We start from the raw sequence: 23,438 nt of genomic DNA, 5'->3' as shown, positions 1-23,438 counted from the left end.
CACACACGCACACAGTGCACACGCACGCACGTGCACACACATGTGCACACACTCACACACGCACGCAGACATGCACAGCGCGCACACACACATACATGTGCACACACACACGTGCGCACACTTGCACGCATAGACACACACAAGTGCACACACACCTGCAGGCACACACACGCATGCGCACATACACAAGCTCACACACCTGTGTGCACACACCTGCCCTTGCACACTCACAGCGCACACACACCCGCACACGTGTGCATGCACATCCACTCGAACACACATGCGCACACAAGCGCACACACCTGCATGCACACACATGCACGTCCGCGCACGTGCACACACACACACACGCATACAAGCACACACACACGCCCGCACTTGCACGCATGCATGCACACATTTACACAAGCACGTGAACGCACATGCAGACGCACACATGCATGCGCGCACACACCTGCGTGCATGCACACACGCGCGCACACACACAGAAGCACGTGTGCACACACATATACACATGCGCACACACATGCCCATTCACACTCGCGCCCACACACACATGTATACATAAATGCATATGCACACCCACATTCCCATCAATCTTTCTTGAATCAGTCACTGAACAAAGAGCTATCTATTCATTCGAATTACCGCTCCAACACAGAACCCTGCTCTGTTGTCCTGAACCTCTCCATCTGGCCATCTCTGGGTCTTGCCCAGACTGGCTGTCACCCTTTCCTCAGAATTCAAACCCCTTGGTTCGATCAGTACCTTGCACTTTCTGCAATGTCTTCACATCCTTTAATGACTGTGGAGACCAAAACAAGACATGAACAGTGTCCTCACCGCGATGCTTTGGAGTTTGGGAAGATCTTCATGGATTTGGGATAATATTCCTCTGTTTTTAATGACTCTAACAAATCAATCCATTTTTGCTCTTCAGTCAGGCAGTGAAAGCAGATTCAATGGTGACTTTCACAGGGGAATTGGAGAGATACATGAGGGGGAAAGGTACAGGGGGCGAAGGGTGAGGAACCCAAGCAATGTGGGATTCATTGCCAAATGTGACCAAACACAGGCACAAGCTCAACGGGCCAAATGGCCTCCTTCTGTGCTGTACGATCCTCATGGCCTTCTCTTCGTCACTCAGCCATCAACAGACTTCCTTCAGGAGGATAAAGAACAACAATCTATTGAAGCTGATTTATTAGAATGGGATTTCTTTTAATTCCAAGTGAACATCTAACCTCAGGACACATGACTGCAATGTCCAATGGTGTCCAAAGCAGACCAGGTCAAGTCGGTTACAAAGAGATCTAGAAACGTGGATCTTAGAAGATTTGAACATTCCAATTTGAAAAGATACCGCTATCTATGAACCATTCTAGTGTGCAGTAGTCACTTACCCCCCATCCCTCCACCTCCTGGGACTTGTGCATCAGGTATGGTTGTCCCTGCAGTAGGACTTGTGTTGCAGGCGTCCAGAGAAAGGTTGAACGCCTCTGCAGCCCTCGTTAGCTTCGGGTATCTCTGCTGCATCTCTCCATCGCCCTGGCTGAGAGCCAGTCACAACCAATGAATGCACGCTGACCTTGCCCGAGCCTGCCAACCACAGCCTGTCCAGGAAATTGAGGGAGGGAGAGAGAGAGAGAGAGCGAGAGAGAGAGACACCACACAGCTTCGGACTGGAGTCTTTGGGCTGTGACTTTGGTGTGTTCATTCTCTCAGTGAGGATGGGTACAATTCAGCTTGTAACTTGCTGGAATGGAACACAGCTCAGTTCCACAGCACACTAACCTTGGAGTGGTAATAATGGGAGCACCAATATTCAAGTAACAACCACACATCAGTCTCTGCCATTGGCCTTATGTAACTGGACATCTTTTTTTTGGTAAGCATTGCTGGAGACTTCTTCTCTGCGGCGGGGCGTTACCATGTAGACAGATGGTTGCTCATCAACCCGGGAAAATGGTCAAAGAGTTCTTCCAATTCAGAGCTGAAAGAACCACCTAGCGAGGAGAGGAAGGAGAGAAAGATTATTCACGTGGCAATCTCACCTATCTCAAAGGGGCAGCACGGGGGCTCAGCGGGTTAGCACTGCTGCCTCACAGCGCCAGGGACCTGGGTTCGATTCCCAGCTTGGGTCACTGCCTGTGTGGAGTCTGCACTGTGTTCTCTCCCCATGTCTGCGTGGGTTTCCTCCGGGTGCTCCGGTTTCCTCCCACCATCTCAAAGACATGCTGGTGAGTTGCCTTGACCTGAACAGGTACCAAGACTGTGGCAACTCGGGGAATTTCACATTAACTTCACTGCAGTGTTAATGTCAGCCTTACTTGTGACACTGATAAATAAACTGTCTGATAAAGTGTCTGGCATGAAAGAGGAATTGGGGGAATTTCTGGAATTAAAACCCAGTAAATCCCCAGGGCTTGATGTTCTGCATCCCACAGTACTGAAGGAAGTGGCCTGTGAAATACTGGATGCATTGGTGATCGGTTTCCAGCACTCTCTCGACTCTGAAAGAGTCCCAGTTGATTGGAGGGTAACGAATGTAACCCCAGTTTTTAAGAAAGGAGGGAGAGAGAAAGCAGGGAATGCTCGACTGGTTAGCCTGACATCAGTGCTGGGTAAATTGCTGGAGTCCATTACTCAGGATAGGACTCAGCATCTGGGTGACAGGACCAATCCAAGTCAGCATGGATTCACTGAAGGGAAATCGCGCTTGACAAATCTTCTGGAATTTTTTGAGGATGTGACCAGGAGAGTGGACACGGGTGAACCACTGGATGTTGTATTTCTGGACTTTTAAAAGGCTTTCGACAGGGTCCCACACAAGAGATTAGTGAGCAAAATTAAAACTCGTGGTATTCGGGCTAACAAACTGACGTGGATAGAGGACTGGGTGGCAGACAGGAAGCAGAGAATGGGAATAGACAGGCCCTTTTCAGAGTGGCAGGCAGTGAGTAGTGGGGTACCGCAGGGCTCAGTGCTGGGACACCAGCTATTCACAATGTGTATTAATGATTTGGACGAAGGAATTGAGTGCAATATCTCCAAATTTGCAGACGGCAGTAAGCTGGGTGGCAGTGTGTGCCGTGGGGAGGATGCTAAGAGGCTGCAGGGTGACTTGGACAGACTGGCTGAGTGGGCAAATGTGATATAATGTGGATAAATGTGAGGTTCTCTAGTTTGGTGGCAAAAACAGGAAGGAAGGTTATTATCTGAATGGTGGCAGTTTCGGAAAAAGGGAAGTGCAATGTGACCTGGGAGTCATGGTGGAACAGTCGCTGGAGATTAGCGTGGAGGTACAGCAGGCAGTGAGGAAAACTAATGGCATGTTGGCCTTCATTGCAACAGGGTTTGAGTATCGGGTGAGGACGTCTTGCTGCAGTTATACAGGGTTTTGGTGAGACCACACCTTGAGTATTGTGTGCAGTTTTGGTCTCCTGGTCCGAGCAAGGACATTCTTGCTATTGAGGGAGTCCAGTGAAGGTTCACCAGATTGATTCCTGGAATGGCAGGGCTGAGATATGAGGAGAGACTGGATCGACTGGGCTCGTCCTCACAGGAATTGAGAAGAATGAGAGGGGATCTCACAGAAACGTATAAAATACTGATGGCACAGACTGGATGTGGGAAGAATGTTCCTGATGTTGGGGAAGTCTAGAACTTGGGGTCACAGTCTAAGAATAAGGGGTAAGCTATTCAGGACGGAGATGTGGAAGAATTTCTTCTTTCAGAGAGTTGTGACCTGAGGAATTTGGTGGGGACCAGTTTGTTCGATACGTTCAAGGGGGAGATGGATATGGGCCTAGTGGCTAAAGGGATCAAGGGATATGGAGAGAAGGTGGGACTGAGGTAAGGGAAGTGCATGATCAACCATGATCATATTGAATGGTGGGTGCAGGCTCGAAGGGCCGAATGGCCTACTCCTGCTCCTATTTTCTATGTTTGTAAGCTGAGCTGATGTTTCAGCGCATCACTGAGGAGATGTGAATCAAGTCGGGGAACTATTTTGGCCAGTTCGAGAAGGGGGATGAGGGGAACCTTCTCTTGGGGGTACTATTTCCAAATGTTACCATCAGCGTCTGTGGAGAGAGAATGGAGTCTGGGTGACGTTTCCTCAGAGCAGTAGAAGCAGTTCGTTTGGATTCCCAGTAGGGAATCAGTAGGGAGAGAGGAAGTGATTGACCTTTAAAGAATACCTTCCCGTTGTCACTCACCAACATGACAGTTGTAAGTCCAGATGCGATGTCCGTCAAACTTGCAGCGACATTTCACAATATTGTTGCTGTAGTCTGACTCCACCACCTCATAGTTGGGATTGATGACGACCTGCGGATTAACAGATATTAATTACAAAGCACTGAGACACAGTATCGTTCACTTTCCATCTGGGGGAGCTGGGAACTGTTCCACACGATCAGTGTCTTCTTCCCAAAGTCCCTGGTCCCTGCCTTCACCCAGCACCTCAACATCACCAGTGAGCTCAAAGATTGTCACAAGATGGGTTGTCACCATGGCGTCAGGAACAGCATCACTTCACCTACTCTGGTCGAACCACAAAGCACTTGGTCCCTGCTGCTCTCTGCTCAGAACACTGCAACATCACCTTTTAAGTTTCTTAATGAGTGTCACAAGTGGGCTCACATTAACACCACAATGAGGTTACTGTGAAATTCCCTGAGTCGCCACACTCCGGTGCCTGCCCAGTCAATGCAGCCGAATCAGCATATCCTTCCGACTGTGGGAGGAAACCGGGGCACCCGGAGGGAACCCACGCAGACACGGGGAGAATGCACAAACTCCACACAGACAGTGACCCAAGCTGGGAATCGAACCCGGGTCCCTGGCGCTGTGAGGCAGCAGTGCCAACCACTGTGCCATTGTGAAAGTGGATATGTATTTGAAAGTTTCTATTGAATTACTTTAACCCACATTTTCAGGCACCACATTCCAGATCACAACTCAAACGCCACTTTTTTATTCATTTGTGGGACATGGGTATCGCTGGCTGGGTCAGCATTTATTGCCCATCCCCAGCTGCCCGAGGGCAGTTGAGAGTCAACCACATTGCTGTGGCTCTGGAGTCACATGTAGGCCAGACCGGGTAAGGATGGTAGATTTCCTTCCCTGAAGGACATCAGTGAACCAGATGGGTTTTTTCCAACAATCGACAATGGTTTCATGGTCATCAGTAGATCCTTAATTCCAAAGTTTTTTTATTGAATTCAAATTCCACCAGGTGACGTGGTGGGATTTGAACCCGGGTCTTCTGAACATTAGCAGAGTTTCTGGATGAATAGTCAAGTGATAATATCCCTTGGCCGTTCCCTCCCCCGTTCCAGTGATCTGTAATCCCTGGTTTCTGATCATCCCATCCGCGAAAATATTTCCTCATTAACTCGATCAAAACACCCCCCATCATTCTGAACAGATATTAAAGCTCCTGTGCTCCAAGAAGAACAGCCCCCCTCACTCTCTCAGAACCCCGGTATCATTCCCACACCCTCTCAATGTGATCTCGCCTTGTCAGAGGGACGTGGCGGTATGATGGTACAGTGGTGAGCACTGCTGCCTCACAGCACCGGGGACCCAGGTTTGATTCCCGGCTTGCGTTCCTGTCTGTGTGGAGTTTGCACGTTCTCCCCATGTGTCTGCGTGGGTTTCCTCCGGGTGCTCCGGTTTCCTCCCACAGTCGGAAAGACGTGCTGTTAGGTGGATTGACCATGTTAAATTCTCCCTCAGTGTACCCAAACAGGCGCCAGAGTAACTTCACTGCAGTGTTAACGTAAGCCAACTTGTGGCACTAATAAATAAACTGAAAACTTTAAAGAACAGAACATAATGGAACATCTCTGAAGGACACTGAGGAAGGGTGTGTGCTGAGATTAATACAACCAGCTTCCTTCCACACCTCAATCATCTCTAATGTCCTGCAGCCTCTCCATTACATTGAACTCTCTTCCTTATCTGCCAATTACACCACACTGCAGATGGTTTAAACAGCCAACTTCAAGGACACTTGTATCACATTAACAGGCCATTCGGCCTGACTGGTAAATGTGAGTGTTTCTGTTCCACACCAGGCTTCATTCACTCAGTGTCAGCTAACCAAATCATCACATCCTTCTCTTTCTTTCTCCCTCGTGTGGTTATCCAGCTCCTTGAAGGACATCTGGACTATGTGCTGTGGTTGTGAGTTCCATATCCTGGGGGAAGATCTTTATTGGTGATAGTTCTTACACTGGTGAATGTCTCGTTCAGCTCTCTCCAGCGGCTGGGAGCACCTTTTCTCCATCTGCCCGTCTCCAGCCTTTCCTGAACCCCAACACCTTCTCTCCCTGCTCCAAGAGAAGATGAAGAGTTCTCCCCTGGTCAATACAGCTGAAACGTCACCACCTTGCCGTCAGTGGGATCTTGTTGTGTGACAAACTGACTGCCGTGTGGCAACATGACAGGACCACATGTGAAGGGACTTGACTGACTGTCATGCAGAACAGTCTCAAAGGGCTGAATGGCCTCAGAGCCTGCTCCTATTTGGTTTTATGAAGTTCGAGGGGGAATCCAAACATTGCCAAAGGTGCAATCTATAAAGAATGGCTTTGTTTTTCTTAGTCAGATTGGGTCGATCTCACTGTTCAGAGACCTGGAGAAATCACTGTGCTTACCTGAAGAATGTACTCCCCTGGAGAGACGTCAGTGATGTCAATCCACTGGCAGTCGATGTCATGTCGGTAGGTATCCCAGCAACCGCCTGTTATCCCCTGTTCCCCAAAGTTGTCACACTGGTAGTTCTTCTTTTCCTCTGAAATGCAGATGTTCCTGTGTTAAGATGTGGAGGTGCTGGTGTTGGACTTGGGTGGGCCCAGTAAGGAGTGTCTCAACACCAGGTTTATCTGAAATCACGAGCTTTCGGAGCGCTGCCCCTTCGTCAGGTGAGTGGAGAGGAAGGCTTCACAAACAGGGCAGATATAGACACAGACGCAATTGCAAGATAATGATTGGAATGTGAGTCTTTACAGGTAATCAAGTCTTTGCCCATGAGGATGGCGTCAACTGGGATCTTGGGTCCATGTCACACCACATGTAACCCCACCATTTAATCTGGGCTTGCAAAATCCTACAAACTGTCCTTGCTTGAGGCAATTCACACCTCTTTAACTTGTGATTATCCCTTTCTCGACTCACACTATCTGTACCCATAAAGACTTGATACCTGTTAAGGCAAATTATTATCTTGCAATTGTATCTCTGTCTGTACATGCTGTGCTAATGGACCGACCTCTCCATTCACCTGAGGAAGGAGCAGCACTCCTAAAGCTCGTGATACCAAATAAACCTGTTGGACTTTAACTTCCTGTTCCTGTGTTATCGGGAAAGTTCTGGAGTTGCATTCACACATCCTCAGCTTGTTCCAAAGCACTCCAGCCAGTGATGTACCACTGGAGTGCAGTCACGAGTCACAGCTCCTTGCTCTCAAACTCACAAAGTTCTGAGTTCAGGTTCCACTCCAGAAACCCGAACACAAAATGTCTTGGCTAAATCACCAGCTTACCATGGAGGCAGTGCGACACTGTCAGAGGTGCCATTTTTTTGGACAAGCGTCAAACCATGGCTCTCTCAAACAATTTTGTGAATTGCAGCACACTGCTGCCTGACTGCGCCAGGGATCCGGGTTCGATTCCCCGCTTGGGTCACTGTCCGTGTGGAGTCTGCACATTCTCCCCGAGTCTGTGTGGGTTTCCTCCGGGTGCTCCGGTTTCCTCCCACAGTCCAAAGATGTGCGGGTTAGGTTGATTGGCCATGCTAAATTGACACTAGTGTCGGGGGACGAGCTAGGGTAAATGCATGGGGTTACGGGAATAGAGCCTGGGTCGGAATTGGTCGGCGCAGACTCGATGGGCCGAATGGCCTCCTTGAGCACTGTGGGGATTCTGAGAGTCCATCCCATGACAGCACCAGGGACTCACATTCAGTTCCCGGCTTGGGTCACTGTCTGTGTGGAGTCTTCACATTCTCCTCGTGTCTGCGTGGGTTTCCTCCGGGTGCTCCTGTGAATTTCCACTCAAAAGTGTGAGGGTTAGGTGGATTGGCCGTGCTAAATTGCCCCTTAGTGTCTGGGGGACCAGCGGTTAGATGCATGGGGTAATGGGGAGAGGGCCCGGGTAGGATTGTGGTCGGTGCAGACGCAATGGGCCGAATGGCCTTCTGCACTGTAGGATTCTGTGATTCGATGTAACACGGTCTCTAAACTGGAGACCAGGCCAATACCTCACCCTCAATCGACAGGCAAAAACAGATGTCTGTGGGAGCTCACCGTACGCTAATTCTGCTTATCACCAACGTGAGGCACTCTGGGACATGCTGAGGTGACGGAAGGCACGGCATCATTTCAAGTCTTTCTTTGTGCTCCAGGAACAGGTAACGCGCGGGGAACGGGTAAGGAGCGGGCAACGGGTAAGGCACGGGGAACGGGTAAGGAGCGGGCAACGGGTAAGGCACGGGGAACGGGTAAGGAGTGGGCAATGGGTAAGGCACGGGGAACGGGTAAGGAGCGGGCAATGGGTAAGGCACGGGGAACGGGTAAGGAGTGGGCAATGGGTAAGGCACGGGGAACGGGTAAGGAGCGGGCAATGGGTAAGGCACGGGGAACGGGTAAGGAGCGGGCAATGGGTAAGGCGCGGGGAACGGGTAAGGAGTGGGCAATGGGTAAGGCACGGGGAACGGGTAAGGAGCGGGCAATGGGTAAGGTGCGGGGAACGGGTAATCTTACCTGAATCACACTCTGTGTCCTCCAGACAGAAACTGGCCTTGTGTCCCTCAGCAACTCTGGTTCCATTCAGCATCAGCAGGTCGTAAGTTGTAAACACCTCCATGCTGTGGTAGTGCCTACAGATCGAACAGAATAAGCAGCAGTCAGCCATCTCCATTTCGACAGGACCTCACCCTTCACATCCTCGATTTCCCTCCGGCACACCAACCTCATTAATAATTCCCTCAATGGTGGGGAAAGGAGGCAAGAGGCTAAAGCAGCTTTGCTGAAGGAAGTGTAGCATTGAAAGATTAACATGGAGCAGTCATTGCCGGCTGCAGCTTTCACCCAGGAGTCGGGAAGTTTGGCTGGAATTTTAATGCCTCACTCGTCCCGATTCCGGTTTACAGAATGGAATTCTCCTTGGCCTCGGGCAGGATTTTACAAATCTCGCCTGAGGGAGGTTGTAAAATTCCAGCAATTGTTTTTCTGAAGTGTTTTCACCGTCATTCCCGTACAGGGTCAGATCGCCTCTTACTAACCTCACAGCTTGGGACACACAGGGGCAATTTAGCACGGCCAATCAACCTAACCCGCACGTCTTTGGACCGTGGGAGGAAACCGGAGCACCCAGAGGAAACCCACACAGACATGGGGAGAACATGCAGACTCCACACTGACAGTGACCCAAGCAGGGAATTGAACCCGGGTCCCGAGCACTGTGAGGCAGTAGTCCAAACCACTGTGCCACCGTGCCACCCCCTGCTGATCCATATGATTCCTCAATGATTTCAACATCTTCACCTCGACACAGTATGTCTCCACGATTGAGTATCCCAACAATCTTCACACTTCATTGACGAAGAATTGCCTTAAATCAATCCTAAATCTCAGTCTGAATTTGCACCATGACCTCACTGTCTGAACCAACATTACAAACTCACTATCCCTCTTCCTCCAGTTGTGTTAAGACCTATAAGCCTGCCTCTTCCAGCACCTTCCAATTTGGCTAAATATCTGTCAACTCACCTTGCAAATCTGATCTTTTTTTGGATGATAATTGCTTATAAAGTAATTGCACTCATTTATTTCACTTTGACGTACCTCTCTGCACACCAGGGCTCCATAAGGTAGATCGGATTAACCCTTCAATCATCCTGAACAGGACATCATTCGCATCGACAGGAGCCTCCAACCAACCAGCCTGGTCCACACGAGCCCCCTCCCAGCCCATCCACATCTCTCTCCCACTCACTGAGAGCTCAGTGTGTTACCGAGGGAGTGCAGCACGGTCTGAGATACTAACCATCATGACAAGCATTCACATCTGTCTGTTGTCCAGCTGCTCACTACAGCAGCCACATTTCCCCATGTGTTATCAGTCACCTCCTCAAGGTGCAGATTGTCTCAGAGGATGAACGTGTACGATATTTGGTCAGACACTGACCGAGGCACCACCTGCCCCATCAACTCCAGGATCCCCTAGCACACTTGCCAAGAACAGCAGGAAAGATCGCCCTGATATCGAGGACCAAGAGTTAGAATCCTGATAGGACAGAAGGAGGCCATTCGGCCCATCAAGTCTGCATCAAGTACAATCCCACACAGGCCCTATTCCCGTAACCCCATGCAGTTACCCTGCTAATCCCCCTGACACTAAGGGTCAACTTAGCATGGCCAATCCACCTATCCTGCTCATCTTTGAGCTGTGGGAGGAAAAGGAAGGAAGGAGGAAGGAAGCCCAGAGGGAGAAACCCACGCAGACATTGGGAGAATATGCAAACTCTACACAGTCAGTCACCCAAAACCAGAATCGAACCTGGACCCTGGCGCTGTGAGGCAGCAGTGCGAACCACCGTGCCACTATGCCATCCCATTTAATCCTCAACCTACAACACCCACTTAGCCTGGTCACAATCTCGGATCTTGTTGTGCACCAACAGGCTCCTGCAATTCCCACATTACAGCAGTGACGGTCGATTACAGAGTTGCTGTGGCAGCAGGCACTGTTACACACAGCTATCGGTCGTTATGATCAAGGTTCCTGATGGGAACACACATAATTAGAACTCTGTCTTGTTCCAGCCACTGCCAGAGCACTGGAAGGATTTGCAGGTCGATACTCAGTCTGTTTGACCACATTACAGACACACCTTGAGGTTGAATATAAAAGTAGGGAGGTCTTGCTGCAACTGTACTGGGCACTGGTGAGGCCACAGCTGGAGTACTGTGTGCAGTTTTGGTCGCCGCACTTACGCAAGGATATTTTGGCCTTGGAGGGAGAGCAGAGGAGGTTCACTAGGCTGATATCAGAATTGAGGGGGTTGAACTGTGAGGAGAGGCTGAATAAACGAGGCTTGTACTCGTTAGAGTTTAGAAGAATGAGGGGCGATCTCATTGAGACATATAAGATGATGAATGGGATGGATAGGATAGAGGTGGAGAGGCTCTTCCCGCTCAGAAAGGACAGTAGGACTAGGAGGCACAGCCTCAAGATAAAGGGGGGGCGGTTTAGAACGGAGTTGAGGAGGAACTTCTTCACTCAAAGGGTGGTGAATCTCTGGAATTCTCTGCCCGTTGAAGTGGTGGAGACTACCTCGCCAAATATATTTAAGACGCGGGTTGATAGCTTTTTGATAGGCTAGGGGATTAAGGGTTATGGGGAGAGGGCGGGAAGGTGGAACTGAGCCACGACAGATCAGCCATGATCTTATTGAATGGCGGGGCAGGCTCGAAGGGCTAGATGGCCTACTCCTGCTCCTATTTCTTATGTTTTTATGTTCTTACCTTCACTGGCCCTCAAGTCCTGAGGTGGGACTCAGAGCCAGAGATTCTGGCTCAGAGTTTGGCACACAAAGCCACTGTGCTACAAGGTCTTGTCCCAACAGTGACTGCACTTGGCTAACATATAATGCTGCATTTTGAGACATGCAGAGGTTGTGATTGGAGTTAAATCACTCCCGAGGCTTTGGTTTGTTGATATCACTGATCCTCCGCACTCTCCCCCTGACATGAACCACTCTCCAGTTATGAAGGTGCAGACACTGAAATGATTCAAGGCAGGTGGGATCTGTGGACACAAGTCCTTGTCTTTAGATTCGGACGCGGAGATGCCTATGTTGAACTTGGGTGGGCACAATAAGATGTTTCGCAACACCAGGTTAAAGTCCAACAGGTTTATTTGGCAACACAAGCTTTTGGAGCACTGCCCCTTCATCAGGTGAGTGCAGGATTTGTTTCACAAACAGGGCATTTACAGACACAAACTCCATTCCAAGGTAATGGTTGGAATGCCAATCTTAACGGGTAATTAAGTCTTTACAGGTACAGACAATGTGAGTGGAGAGAGGGTTAAGCACAGGTTAAAGAGATGTGTATTGTCTCCAGCTGGGACAGTTAGTGAGGTTTTGCAAGCCCAGACAAGTCGTGGGGGTGACAGATAGTGTGACATGAACCCAAGATCCCGGTTAAGGCTGTCCGCATGTGTGCGGAACTTGGCTGTCAGATTTGGAGATTTAGATTTGGAGACTGAGGACAGAATTATATAAAGTATTGTAAAATATTATAGAAACGATATTATTAGACTAGAAAGAGTTCAGAAAAGATTTACTGGGGATGCTTTGGGACTTGATGGTTTGAGTTATAAGGAGAGGCTGAATAAACTGGGAGTCTTTTCTCTGGAGCGTAGGAGGCTGAGGGCTGATCTTATAGAGGTCTATAAAATAATCAGGGGCACAGATCAGCTCGATCGTTAATATCTTTTCCCAAAGGTAGGGGAGTCTAAAACTAGAGGGCACAGGTTTAAGGTGAGAGGGGAGAGATACACAAGTGTCCAGGGGGGCAATTTTTTCACACAGAGGGTGGTGAGTGTCTGGAACAAGCTGCCAGAGGTAGGAGTAGAGGCGGGTACAATTTTATCTTTTAAAAAGCATTTCGACAGTTAGATGGGTACGATGGGTATGCAAGGACATGGGCTAAACGTGGACAATTGAGATTAGCTTAGGGGTTTTAAAAAAATAAGGGTGGCATGGACAAGTCGGGCCGAAGGGCCTGTTTCCATGCTGTAAACCTCTATGACTCTATAATTCTCCGACCACGCTGGTCTAAAAGCCGGGAATTCCTACCCGACTGTCAATGGGGATTCACATTGTCCGTGATGCAGCCGGTGAAATTCCAGTGGCAGGTGGGATGGGAGAATTCCAGCTCGGATCTCCAGGGTGTAATGTGAGTTTGTCGTCAGCAGAGGGTGGCTTTGCTCTGCCAATCAAATCTCTTCCTTTCCGGTGGCCAGCAGTGCCACCTGGTGGTAGGAGCCAGTCATCTCCGAGGCAAATCAAACCGAGCTTTGACTGACCTGGGCCCTGGGTATGGTGAAGGAGCACCTTAAAAGCTGCTTTCACTCCCATGTGGTTAACCTCCTTCTAAAAGCCCCGAGAGAACCACCTGCAGATTCTAACGCACACCTCCAGTGAAGTCTGCATCTACTCACATCCACTTCTCGAACAACCCCTTGCTAATATTACATTTGGAACGCTCCTCCCTGACTGCTGAAGACACGTGGTGCAGATGAGGGACACCGTTATGTCTGTTGCTGTAGCTTGTTTTCTCCTCGAACATTAAGCGACACGGGGGCACAGTGGGTTAGCACTGCTGCCTCACAACGCCAGGGACCCGGGTTCGATGCCTGGCTTGGGTCACTGTCTGTGTGGAGTTTGCACGTTCTCCCCGTGTCTGCGCGGGTTTCCTCCGGTTTCCTCCCATACTCCAAAACTGAACAGTTTAAGTGGATTGGCCATGCTAAATTGCTGCGAAGTGTCCCAAGATGAGGGGATTAGCGGGGTAAATTTGTGGGGTTATGGGGATAGGGCCTGGGTAAGGTACTCTGTCGATGTGCTGGTGCAGACTTGATGGGCTGAATAAGCTCTTTCTGCACTGTCGGGATTCTATGGTTCTATTCTATGATCCGAAGTTACGAGTCTGTCACTGGAGGCTGTAGCTTGGTGGGGGTGCCATTCCACATCATGCATAGCTGACCACCATTGCTGGAAGAACTACCAGATTGGCACTGTCAACACACTTGCCATCACTGTCAAATCTTGGAGTGGGATCCGAACCTGGCTCGGGGTAGAGATGTGACGTACTGCCTGCTTCCCAAAACCTCTTCTGGTACCCACCCTCCCAATCTTCCCCCATTTGAAGCCCCATCAGCACAGCAGCTAGACTGACTCTGCAATCTGATACATCAGCAGCAAACAGGAATCTCTGCTGTTGAGGGCCCACAGCGCCTCATGGATGCCCAGTTGTAAGTTGTCCCATTTGGCACGGTGATAGTGCCCCATACAATGGAGGGTATTCTCAATGTGAAGACTGTGGCCTGTGCATTGGTCACTCTTACCGATACCGCCACGGTCTGGTCATCTGCAGCCGGCAGGCTGGTAAGGATAAGGCCTTGTCAGTTTTTCCCTCTTGTTGGTTCCTTCACCACCTGTTGCAGTCCCAGTTTTGCAGCTCTTTCCATGAGGGCCTGGTCAGTTCAGTCTGTGGTACTGCGACTGAGCCACTCTTGGTTGTGGACACTGGCATCGCCTCACCCAGAGTATATTCTGCACCCTTGCTGCTCTCAATCCTTCCTCCAAGTGGTGTTCAACATTTATCAGCTGATCGGGCACAGTGACATGGTAAGCAGCAGCAAGCTTCCGGGCCCAGGTTTACCCTGAGTCTTCATGGAGTCCAGAGTCGATGTTGAGGACTCCCAGGGAAACTCGCTCCTGGATATGGGACAGGAATATCCAGGGATGGTAATGGGGGTGTCTGGGGTGTTATCTGTAAGGTATGATTCTGTGAGTGTGACTCTGTCAGACTATTGCTTGATTAGTGTGTGAGACAGCTCTCCCAATTTTGGCACTAGCTCCCAGATGTTAGTAAGGAGAACTTTGCAGGGTTGACATGAATGGTTCGACTTCATTCTTACTTGACTTGTCCATGGTGGGTTGATGGAACTGAGTGTCTCGCTCAGTCATGTCAGAGGACATGTGGAATGACAAAACAAGAAAGCACAGGAAGAGGCCATTTGGCCCATCATGCCTGTGCAGGGATGCCGTAAAGCAGAGAGATATGAGGGAACAATGCAAGTACCTGTGACACTCATGCCAGATCCACTCATGGCGACCAGCCTTGGGCCTGAAGTCCGCCTCCCCGTTGTTGTGGATTTGCGAAGAGAATCTCAGCAGGCGACGATAGTTGGTGAGAGGCGCCAGTCCAACGGCTGAGCTGCTCAAACAGTTCTCCTCCATAGCACAAGAAAGCATGGACAGGGGCCGATTCTCCAAGTAAGCGGTCTCTCCAACCACACGGGGGTTCAGAACCAGATCAGAAGCAACTAGAAACAGACAGAAGGTTGGGTTAGAGTTCACCAGACGCTCCCAACCCTTGGAGATGGATACATTTCTAATAGTTCACAGTATTTATCGGAACCAAGCTCCCATCGCACAACTTTATACAAAGGCAGGCTCGTCCTCGCAGTGTCCTGGTCAATAATTTCCACTCGGACAATGTCCAGTGCTGTGTTTGGCTGGGAGGGGGCTGAGAATAAGCACTTTGCACGTGGTTACACACTCATTTCGTTGAGTCAAGTGCTCTATTATGGCCTGAGATTGTGAGCGATGTTCCATTATTGCCCTCTCTCTCTCTCTCGGGCATTTAGAGCCCAGCTGAAACAGGAAAGGGGCTTACCATCAGTACAGGAGATCCCAGCAGCAAACTGTCCCCCTTTGTTAGGGCAATGAAGCTCTTCCCCATGATGAAGGCACTGGAAAAGGGACATCTCAGTGCCCGAACATTTCACACCACTCATAATCACTTCATCCGCGCTTGGATCACCTTGCCAGAACCAAGTCTCCTGAGGAAAAATCCCAAAAGGTCAGTCAAAGGGAGAACCCTGACAAGCTGAGCTGGGCTGACTGGAGTTAACGAACAATCTCCTCAAATACCCAAATCCCACATCTTATCCCACAGTTACCCATTCCCCCATCATGGAGAAAAGGCTAACCCTAACCTTTGTTCCAACGCTGGGTCCAGCTGTCTCCTCGGACTGCCCTCATTCCCTCCCTCCTTCTGTTCCCGCATTCCCACATCCCACATTCCGTGGTCACAGGGAACACCTCTGACTGGCCTCATTCCCTCCAGCCCTCAGCCTCAGCCCACACCCCTCCCATTCTCCATTCACTCCCTCTCAGATCGAAACTTCTGGATTGGACCCAGAAGAAAGAGTTGATTCCAGGTTGAAAATCAAATCATGAAAATGGAATATTCGGGGAACATTGCTGACAGGTCAGTTGTGCAATTGACTGTAGCTCGATGCTGGGTACTTGAAGCTTTGTACACTAATCCATCACTCACTGTGGCCGTGTGTTCAACAGTTTGTGATGTGAGTGAACCTTTAAGAAAGTGTTTTTGTCAATCATGCAGTTTTCAGCTTCAATGATGTCACTGGGGCTGGAGCTGAGCTGTGGCAGTCAGGTGATCAGGCTTTTTTCCCTTTGGGCTTTGAATTTAGTTTTGGGGAGTGTGTTTGGAAGCAGTTTAGCAGCAAGCAAAGAGGCAGTCTCTCTCTCTCCCTCCCTGTTCTTCTCTTTAAGAAGCTGCTTTTTGGGAAACAGATTCGATTACAACCTCTTCTGAGCTTCTTCACAAGGGATTTTCAGCATTAAACCAAGGAGGCTGGATTCCTGTAACAAGTGGGCATTAACCTGTGCTGTACTGTGTTTATTTCGAGAGTTTTGTGTATTGGATGTTGACTTTGGTTGGGACACATTAGAGATATTTCCTTAAGAATTATACGTTACCATGGTTGTTGCGTTTCTTGTTTGTAATTGTTAGAAGTTCTTGCTAAGTGTCTTACTGCACACGTCAACAATATTCTTAATTAAACTTTGTTTTTCATGAAAGCTCCTCATGGTTCAGTTGAATGACACTGGGAGTGGAACCTCCCATATTCGTCCCAGGTAGATCCAATGTCAAACATTACAGGTCAGGCCAGCTTCACGGAACACCTTGAAGTATCCGACCCAACCTTTAACAAGTCATATTACCATCTGGTAAAAGCATCTCTCCTGAGTTTCCTTTGGATTTATCAGTGACTATCCATTATTTCCATCTCCCCACAATCAGAAAGGTTTGCTTTACGTCCACCAAACCAAGCTCCTTTGTAGCTAAATAAACTCTGATATGACGTTTGAGTTGACCCTCTCTCCCCCGCACCCCCCAATCCTCCCACAAGCCCCCGACCAAAAAGACACGGCCTGTTCACCTCCTGGTCACAAGTCTTCCAGAACTGAAGAGTTCTGACCAGCGTCCTTCAGACCCCATTTACCCCACCTTTTCCAGCACGCTGAAATTCTAGAAATAAATGGGGGCGGCACGGTAATTAGCACTGCTGCTTCACAGCTCCAGGGTCCCGGGTTCGATTCCCGGCTCGGGCCACTGTCTGTGTGGAGTTTGCACGTTCTCCTCGTGTCTGCGTGGGTTTCCTCCAGGTGCTCCGGCTTCCTCCCACACTCCAAAGACGTGTGGGTTAGGTTGATTGGCCGTGCTAAGAAATTGCCTCTTAGTGTCCAGGGATGTTTAGTTAGAGGGATTAGTGGGGATAACATGTCAGGATATAGGGGTTGGGCCTGGGTAGGATGCAGACTCGATGGGCCGGAGGGCCTCTTTCTGCCCTGTAGGGTTTCTATGATTCTAAATTGGGGGAGCTGACGTGTGCACAATATTCCAAGAGTGGTCAAACCGAGATCTGGTCACAGCTCTCATTCCGAGCAGTATATGGATCTAATTGCTGACTTTGCGGCCTGGCCCTCACACAGATATCATCAGTTAGATGCTAAGGAAGGTGGTGACTCGTACCTGAACTGCATGGTCTGCAAAGCCCAGGCCCAGCTGTCTGCACACCACCATAGCTTCCGTCAGACCCCAGTTGCTGTTGCAGATAGTTCCCCACCGCAGGCTCCCGTTCTTCTTCACCAGTACTTCCACACGGCCTTCAAATGGCGTACGCCCTCCAACCAGGCGGATCTGTGGGGAGGGCAGTTCAAGGACACAGAGCAAGAGTTTTAGACAGCACCTGGCCATCACCATCAACATTGGCAAGACATCAATCCAACGTCATCTGTACAACATTTCCCCACAGTACTCATAGAATCTGGGAGTAGGGGGAGGAGGCCATTCGGCCCTTCAAGACTGCTTCACCATTCGTTTTGATCATGGTTGATCATCCAATTCAGTATCCTGATTTCCTCCCCTTTCCCTTCAGGCTCGAAGGGCTAGATGGCCTACTCCTGCTCCTATTTCTTATGTTCTTATGTTCAGTCCCAAGAGCTCGATTCATTTCTTGAAATTACACAACATTTTGGCCTCAGCTCCTTTCTGTGGAAGTGAATTCCACACAATCACCACCCTCTTACCTCCAGTCCTAAGAGGTTTACCCCTCACCCTCAAACTCTGACCCCCAGTTCCCTGGATCCCTCCACCATGGGGAACATTCTTTCTGAATCTACCCTGTCTAACCCTGTTTGAATTTTACAATCCCCTCTCATTCTTCCAAACTCCAGTGAATATCACCCGAACTGACTTAGTCTCTCTTCACATGACAGAGCTGCCATCTCAGTCTGGTCAACCTTCACTGCACTCCCTCTGTGCCAAGGGCATCCTTCCTCAGATAAAGTTTTTTTCAAAAAGTTTTTTTATTTATGGGTCACGAGTAAGACCTACGTTAACACCGCAATGAAGTGACTGTGAAATTCCCTGAATAAGGACACCAGGAGAGCACACAATACTCCTGTCATCGTCCTTTCTTCCAGGCTTTGATTGAACTTGGCCTCAGGATGGGGCATTCCTTGAGTAGTGGTGAACTGCCTTCTCGAACCCGCTGCAGCCCATGTGGTGTAGGTACACCCACAGTGCTGTTCAGGAGGGAGTTCCAGGATTTTGACCCAGCGACAGTGAGCAAACAGCGATACATTTCAAAGTCAGGATGGTGAGTGAGTTGGAGGGAACCTCGAGGTGATCCTGTCCCTGTGACATGACTCTGCTTCGAGGTGACAGAGGGTTGGGTGTGAGCTGGTGAGTATTCTCGGACTCGTCAAAGTTCACCAACATACAGAGAATTCTCGGAGTTATTTAATCACTGCCCTGTTTCACACTCAACACTAACCCTAACCTTCACTATAGCTTCCAGTTTATTCTTTATTCTTTCAAGGGACACGGGCATCACTGACTGGCCAGCATTTATTGCCCATCCCTAGCTGCCCTTGGAGGGCTGTGGCTGTGGAATCACATGTGAGCCAGATAGCTAAGAATGGCAGATTTCCTTCCCTAAAGGGACATAGTGAACCAGATGGGCTTTTCCAACAATCAGCAATTGTTTCATAGTTAGCAGTAGATTCTTCATTCCAGATATTTATTGAATTCAAATTTTATCACCTGCTGTAGTGGGATTCGAACCCGGGTCCCCAGGGCATTACCCTGGGTCTCTGGATTACAAGTCCAGTGACAGTGCCACGATGTCACCACCTCCCACTGCCCCTGAATGATGCACAGCGAGAGCCTGTTCGATATCCAAGTGACAGTTTCCATTCAGCCTCCTCAACTCCAAGCTCTGGAATTCTCTCCCTGAACCTCTCTCCCACTTCCCTCATTCCAACTCCTCCTCAAAGCCTCTCACTCGGAGGGTCAGGAATTTTCTAACACTCCAGTCAAACACTGGGGGGTGTTTTGCCACATTGTGTCCGAGTTGTTGCAGGGGGTCGGAATGGTTGACGAACAGGTTTGAACTCACTTCCTTGTCGAAGCCCATGGCGGGAATGTTGCACCGGACTGCTGCATCCTCATCATGATTACACAGGTTGTCCTGGTTAAACTTGCACTCAACGATGGACCTCTCAAAGCCCGTGCACGACACCTCATTCATGTGGGTCAAACCAATTCCTGTGGGAGGGGGACAAGCGAGGGTTTAAATAGAGAACAGGAAGACAGACTCTGGCCTGAAGACATTGCTGCAACGCCTACTCATGTCAAAGGATGCTCCCAATCACCTCTTCCCCAACCATCCACTGGGAATCTGGGCGAGGTGGGTGAACAGAAGGCATCTGTTAAGGTGCCACATCAAAGGTTATTGCGGAAAATAAAAGCTGGTCGTTTCTGGGGTTACACATTGGCAAGTCCAGGAGATTGGCAAACAGGAAACAGAGAGTATGCATAAATAGGTCGCTTTCAGGTTGGCAAGATGTGACAGTGGTGTGCAGCAGGGATTGGTACTGGAGCCTCACTCTTCACAGTTTATATCAATGAAGGATGCCAAATTTGCTAATGACATAAGGAGGCTCCAGCAAGATACAGGTGGATTGAGTGAGTGGGCCAAAGATCTCTCCAATGGAGAATAATGTGGAGAAATAGGAAATTGACCACTTTGGCAGGAAGAATTAAAAACACATCAATTCTCTGAATAGTGAGAGAGGGGCGGGGAGACAGAGATAGGGAGGGGGGAGAGACAGAGACAGGGGCGGGGGGGAGAGACAGAGATAGGGAGGGGGGGAGAGACAGAGATAGGGAGGCGGGGGGAGAGACAGAGATAGGGAGGGGGGGGAGAGACAGAGATAGGGAGGGGGGGAGAGACAGAGATAGGGAGGAGGGGGAGAGACAGAGATAGGGAGGAAGGGGAGAGACAGAGATAGGGAGGAGGGGGAGAGACAGAGATAGGGAGGAGGGGGAGAGACAGAGATAGGGAGGGCGGGAGAGATGGAGATAGGGAGGAGGGGGAGAGACAGAGATAGGGAGGAGGGGGAGAGACAGAGATAGGGAGGAGGGGGAGAGACAGAGATAGGGAGGGCGGGGAGAGACAGGGATAGGGAGGGGGGGAGAGATGGAGATAGGGAGGTGGGGGAGAGACGGAGATAGGGAGGGGGGGAGAGACAGAGATAGGGAGGAGGGGGAGAGACAGAGATAGGGAGGAGGGGGAGAGACAGAGATAGGGAGGAGGGGGAGAGACAGAGATAGGGAGGAGGGGGAGAGACAGAGATAGGGAGGAGGGGGAGAGACAGAGATAGGGAGGAGGGGGAGAGACAGAGATAGGGAGGAGGGGGAGAGACAGAGATAGGGAGGGCGGGAGAGATGGAGATAGGGAGGTGGGGGAGAGACGGAGATAGGGAGGGGGGGAGAGATGGAGATAGGGAGGAGATTCAGAGAGGGGGGGATTTAGAGAGGGGGGGATTCCGAGAGAGGGGGGATTTCGAGAGAGGGGGAGGGATTCCGAGAGAGCGCGATGGGGGGAGAGAGAAAGAGAGACGGAGGAGACAGAGGCGGGGAGAGACAGAGACGGGGAGGCAGTGACAAAGAGACAGAGACTGATAGAGAAAGAGAGAGAGAGAAACACACACACACACACACACACACACACACACACACACAGAAATGGAGAGAGAGAGAGAGACAGAGAGAGAAAGACAGAGAGAAAGAGAGATTGACAGAGGGAGACAGAGAGAGAGAGAAAGAGAGAGACACACAAAGACAGAGTTATCACAGTGGCCATCTTTCGAAGGTTGGTATTTAAATTGAGGACCTGTCTCCCATTACAGTCGTGTGTTCACTGATGTACTGTGGGGAAGGTGACAGCACCAATTAGTGCATAGCAAGATCCCACAGAGAGTAAAGTATTTATGGGGGGTTTTGTGTCTCAGCGATGTGGGTTGAGAGAGGATCCAGGGAGAACTCCCCACAACCTGGAATAAACCAGCTGCTGTATTTCTACATTGCCACAAGGACTCCCCTTGGAAAAAGGCCTTCACTGGCTGGGTGTCTTTCAGCGGAAATCTCAGGGTTCACTCGGGGGGCAGGGGGGGAGAGAGAGTCAGGATTCCGGGAGAGTGACGGGGTCAATATTCCAGGAGAGTGAGGGTGTCACTGAGGGGATGGGGAAAGGGGTCCAGGTTCCGGGAGAGTGAGGGGTGGGGAGGGTGTCAGGCTGATGGGAGAGTGAGGGTGTCCGGGAGGGGAATGGGGGAGTATGTCAGCGAGGGGATGGGGAAGAGGGTCTGGAATGGGGGTGGGGGAGGGTATCCAGGAGGCCGGGGGGTGGGGGGTAAGGAAGGGTGTCTGGGACAAGACTGGGGGAAGTGTGTCAGAGAGGAAATGGGGAAGAGGGTCCGGAATGAGATGGGAAAGGGTGTAAGGAAGAGTGTCAGGGAGGGGAATGGGGGAAGGGTGTCAGCGAGGGGATGGGGAAGAGGGTCCCGAAGGAGCTGGGGAAGGGTGTCTGGGAGGGGAATGGGGGGAAGGGTGTCAGCGAGGGGATGGGGAAGAGGGTCCCGAAGGAGCTGGGGAAGGGTGTCTGGGAGGGGAATGGGGGGAAGGGTGTCAGCGAGGGGATGGGGAAGAGGGTCCCGAAGGAGCTGGGGAAGGGTGTCTGGGAGGGGAATGGGGGGAAGGGTGTCAGCGAGGGGATGGGGAAGAGGGTCCCGAAGGAGCTGGGGAAGGGGGTCAGCGAGGGGCTCAGGCTTTGGGGCAGAGTCACGGGTGCGGTAAATATCTGACCTTTGCCCATCCTCGCTCCAGCTAAAGCTTCCGTTGCCGTGCCAAAGCCCAGTTCACGGCAGACGACACTGGCTGCCTGGAGACTCCAGCGATCATCACACACTGTTCCCCACTGGCCATTCTTCATCACTTCCACTCTGCCCTCTCCAACCGTCGCTCCTCCCCTCAGGCGCACCAACGGTTTCTATGGAAACAGAAGCATGGTTCACTCGCACGGCTCCTGCTCGAATAGTCATCTCTCACTCAGATCAGAAACTTCCCAAACTATTGCAACTAATAACACAGACTGCTTTCCAAAACTGGCAGAGAGATAATCCAGAGTGAGCAAAGGTTCAAAAAAGCTCACTCAGTAAGTCTGGTATATTTAACAGGATCGCATGTTCCTGATTGTATGATTTGGTGGTGATGTCATTAGGGTGTTGCCACAAGCTGCTATTTTCAGTTTATATTCTGGACAGTCCAAAGCTTCTTCAATAAACCTGTTGTTGTAAGTTTAAATCTTCATCTGCAAACCACATCTTTTTCCTTTTTTGTTTCAAACCCACAACTCCTCACACAGTTAGAACATTGGAGAGTTGGTTCGAACGCAGAGATCCAGCTGAGTTTGAGGTTAATCTGTTAAGAGTATTTGCCCTCAGTGACACGCCTAGTTAGGAACATTCAAATTGGAGAACATGGATGTGTAAGGAGGACAATTTTTTAGAATTTGCACGATAAGGAAGAAGCTAGATGTGGGGTGTGGGATACGACCACAGGAGATACAGGAGTGTTTGGAATTTGCAACGTGTTAACTAAAAGGCAGCTTCAACTGCCACCTTTTAAAGGCAATCGGATCAGTGCTTGAAAAGGAACCTGGGGAAAGATAAAGGGTGCACAGAACATAGAACAGCACAGTACAGGCCCTTCGGCCCTCAATGTTGTGCCGAGCTTTGTCCGAACCTAAGATCAAGCTATCCCACACCCTATCATTCTGGTGTGCTCCATGTGCTTATCCAATAACCGCTTGAAAGTTCCCAAAGTGTCCGACTCCGCTATCACAGCAGGCAGTGTATTCCACACCCCAACCACTCTCTGAGTAAAGAATCTCCCTCGGACATCCCTCCTG

The 23,438-nt window shown here is 50.1% G+C and overlaps 1 protein-coding gene across 1 annotated transcript in view; it reads right to left on the bottom strand.

The window, feature by feature from the left end:
- Nucleotides 1–1,200: 1,200 nt before the first annotated feature.
- Nucleotides 1,201–23,438, bottom strand: part of LOC145339299 (lysyl oxidase homolog 2-like) — a 67,775-nt gene continuing 45,537 nt past the window's right edge. The window contains exons 5-13 of the mRNA XM_080183722.1: nt 22,334–22,517; nt 19,584–19,732; nt 17,654–17,821; nt 15,485–15,650; nt 14,888–15,131; nt 8,774–8,889; nt 6,669–6,805; nt 4,221–4,332; nt 1,201–2,006 (exon numbers count right to left, since the gene is read on the bottom strand). Of these exons, the coding sequence (XP_080039848.1) occupies nt 1,927–2,006; nt 4,221–4,332; nt 6,669–6,805; nt 8,774–8,889; nt 14,888–15,131; nt 15,485–15,650; nt 17,654–17,821; nt 19,584–19,732; nt 22,334–22,517 (1,356 nt within the window). The 3' untranslated portion in view covers nt 1,201–1,926. The remainder of the gene's footprint in view (nt 2,007–4,220; nt 4,333–6,668; nt 6,806–8,773; nt 8,890–14,887; nt 15,132–15,484; nt 15,651–17,653; nt 17,822–19,583; nt 19,733–22,333; nt 22,518–23,438) is intronic.

This window comes from Carcharhinus amblyrhynchos, unplaced genomic scaffold (assembly GCF_965287045.1).
Source record: "Carcharhinus amblyrhynchos unplaced genomic scaffold, sCarAmb.v2.hapA scaffold_389, whole genome shotgun sequence".
Taxonomy (NCBI): Eukaryota; Metazoa; Chordata; class Chondrichthyes; order Carcharhiniformes; family Carcharhinidae; genus Carcharhinus; species Carcharhinus amblyrhynchos.
The sequence above is the reverse complement of the archived record's forward strand: the minus strand, read 5'-3'. Positions and strand labels throughout refer to the sequence as shown.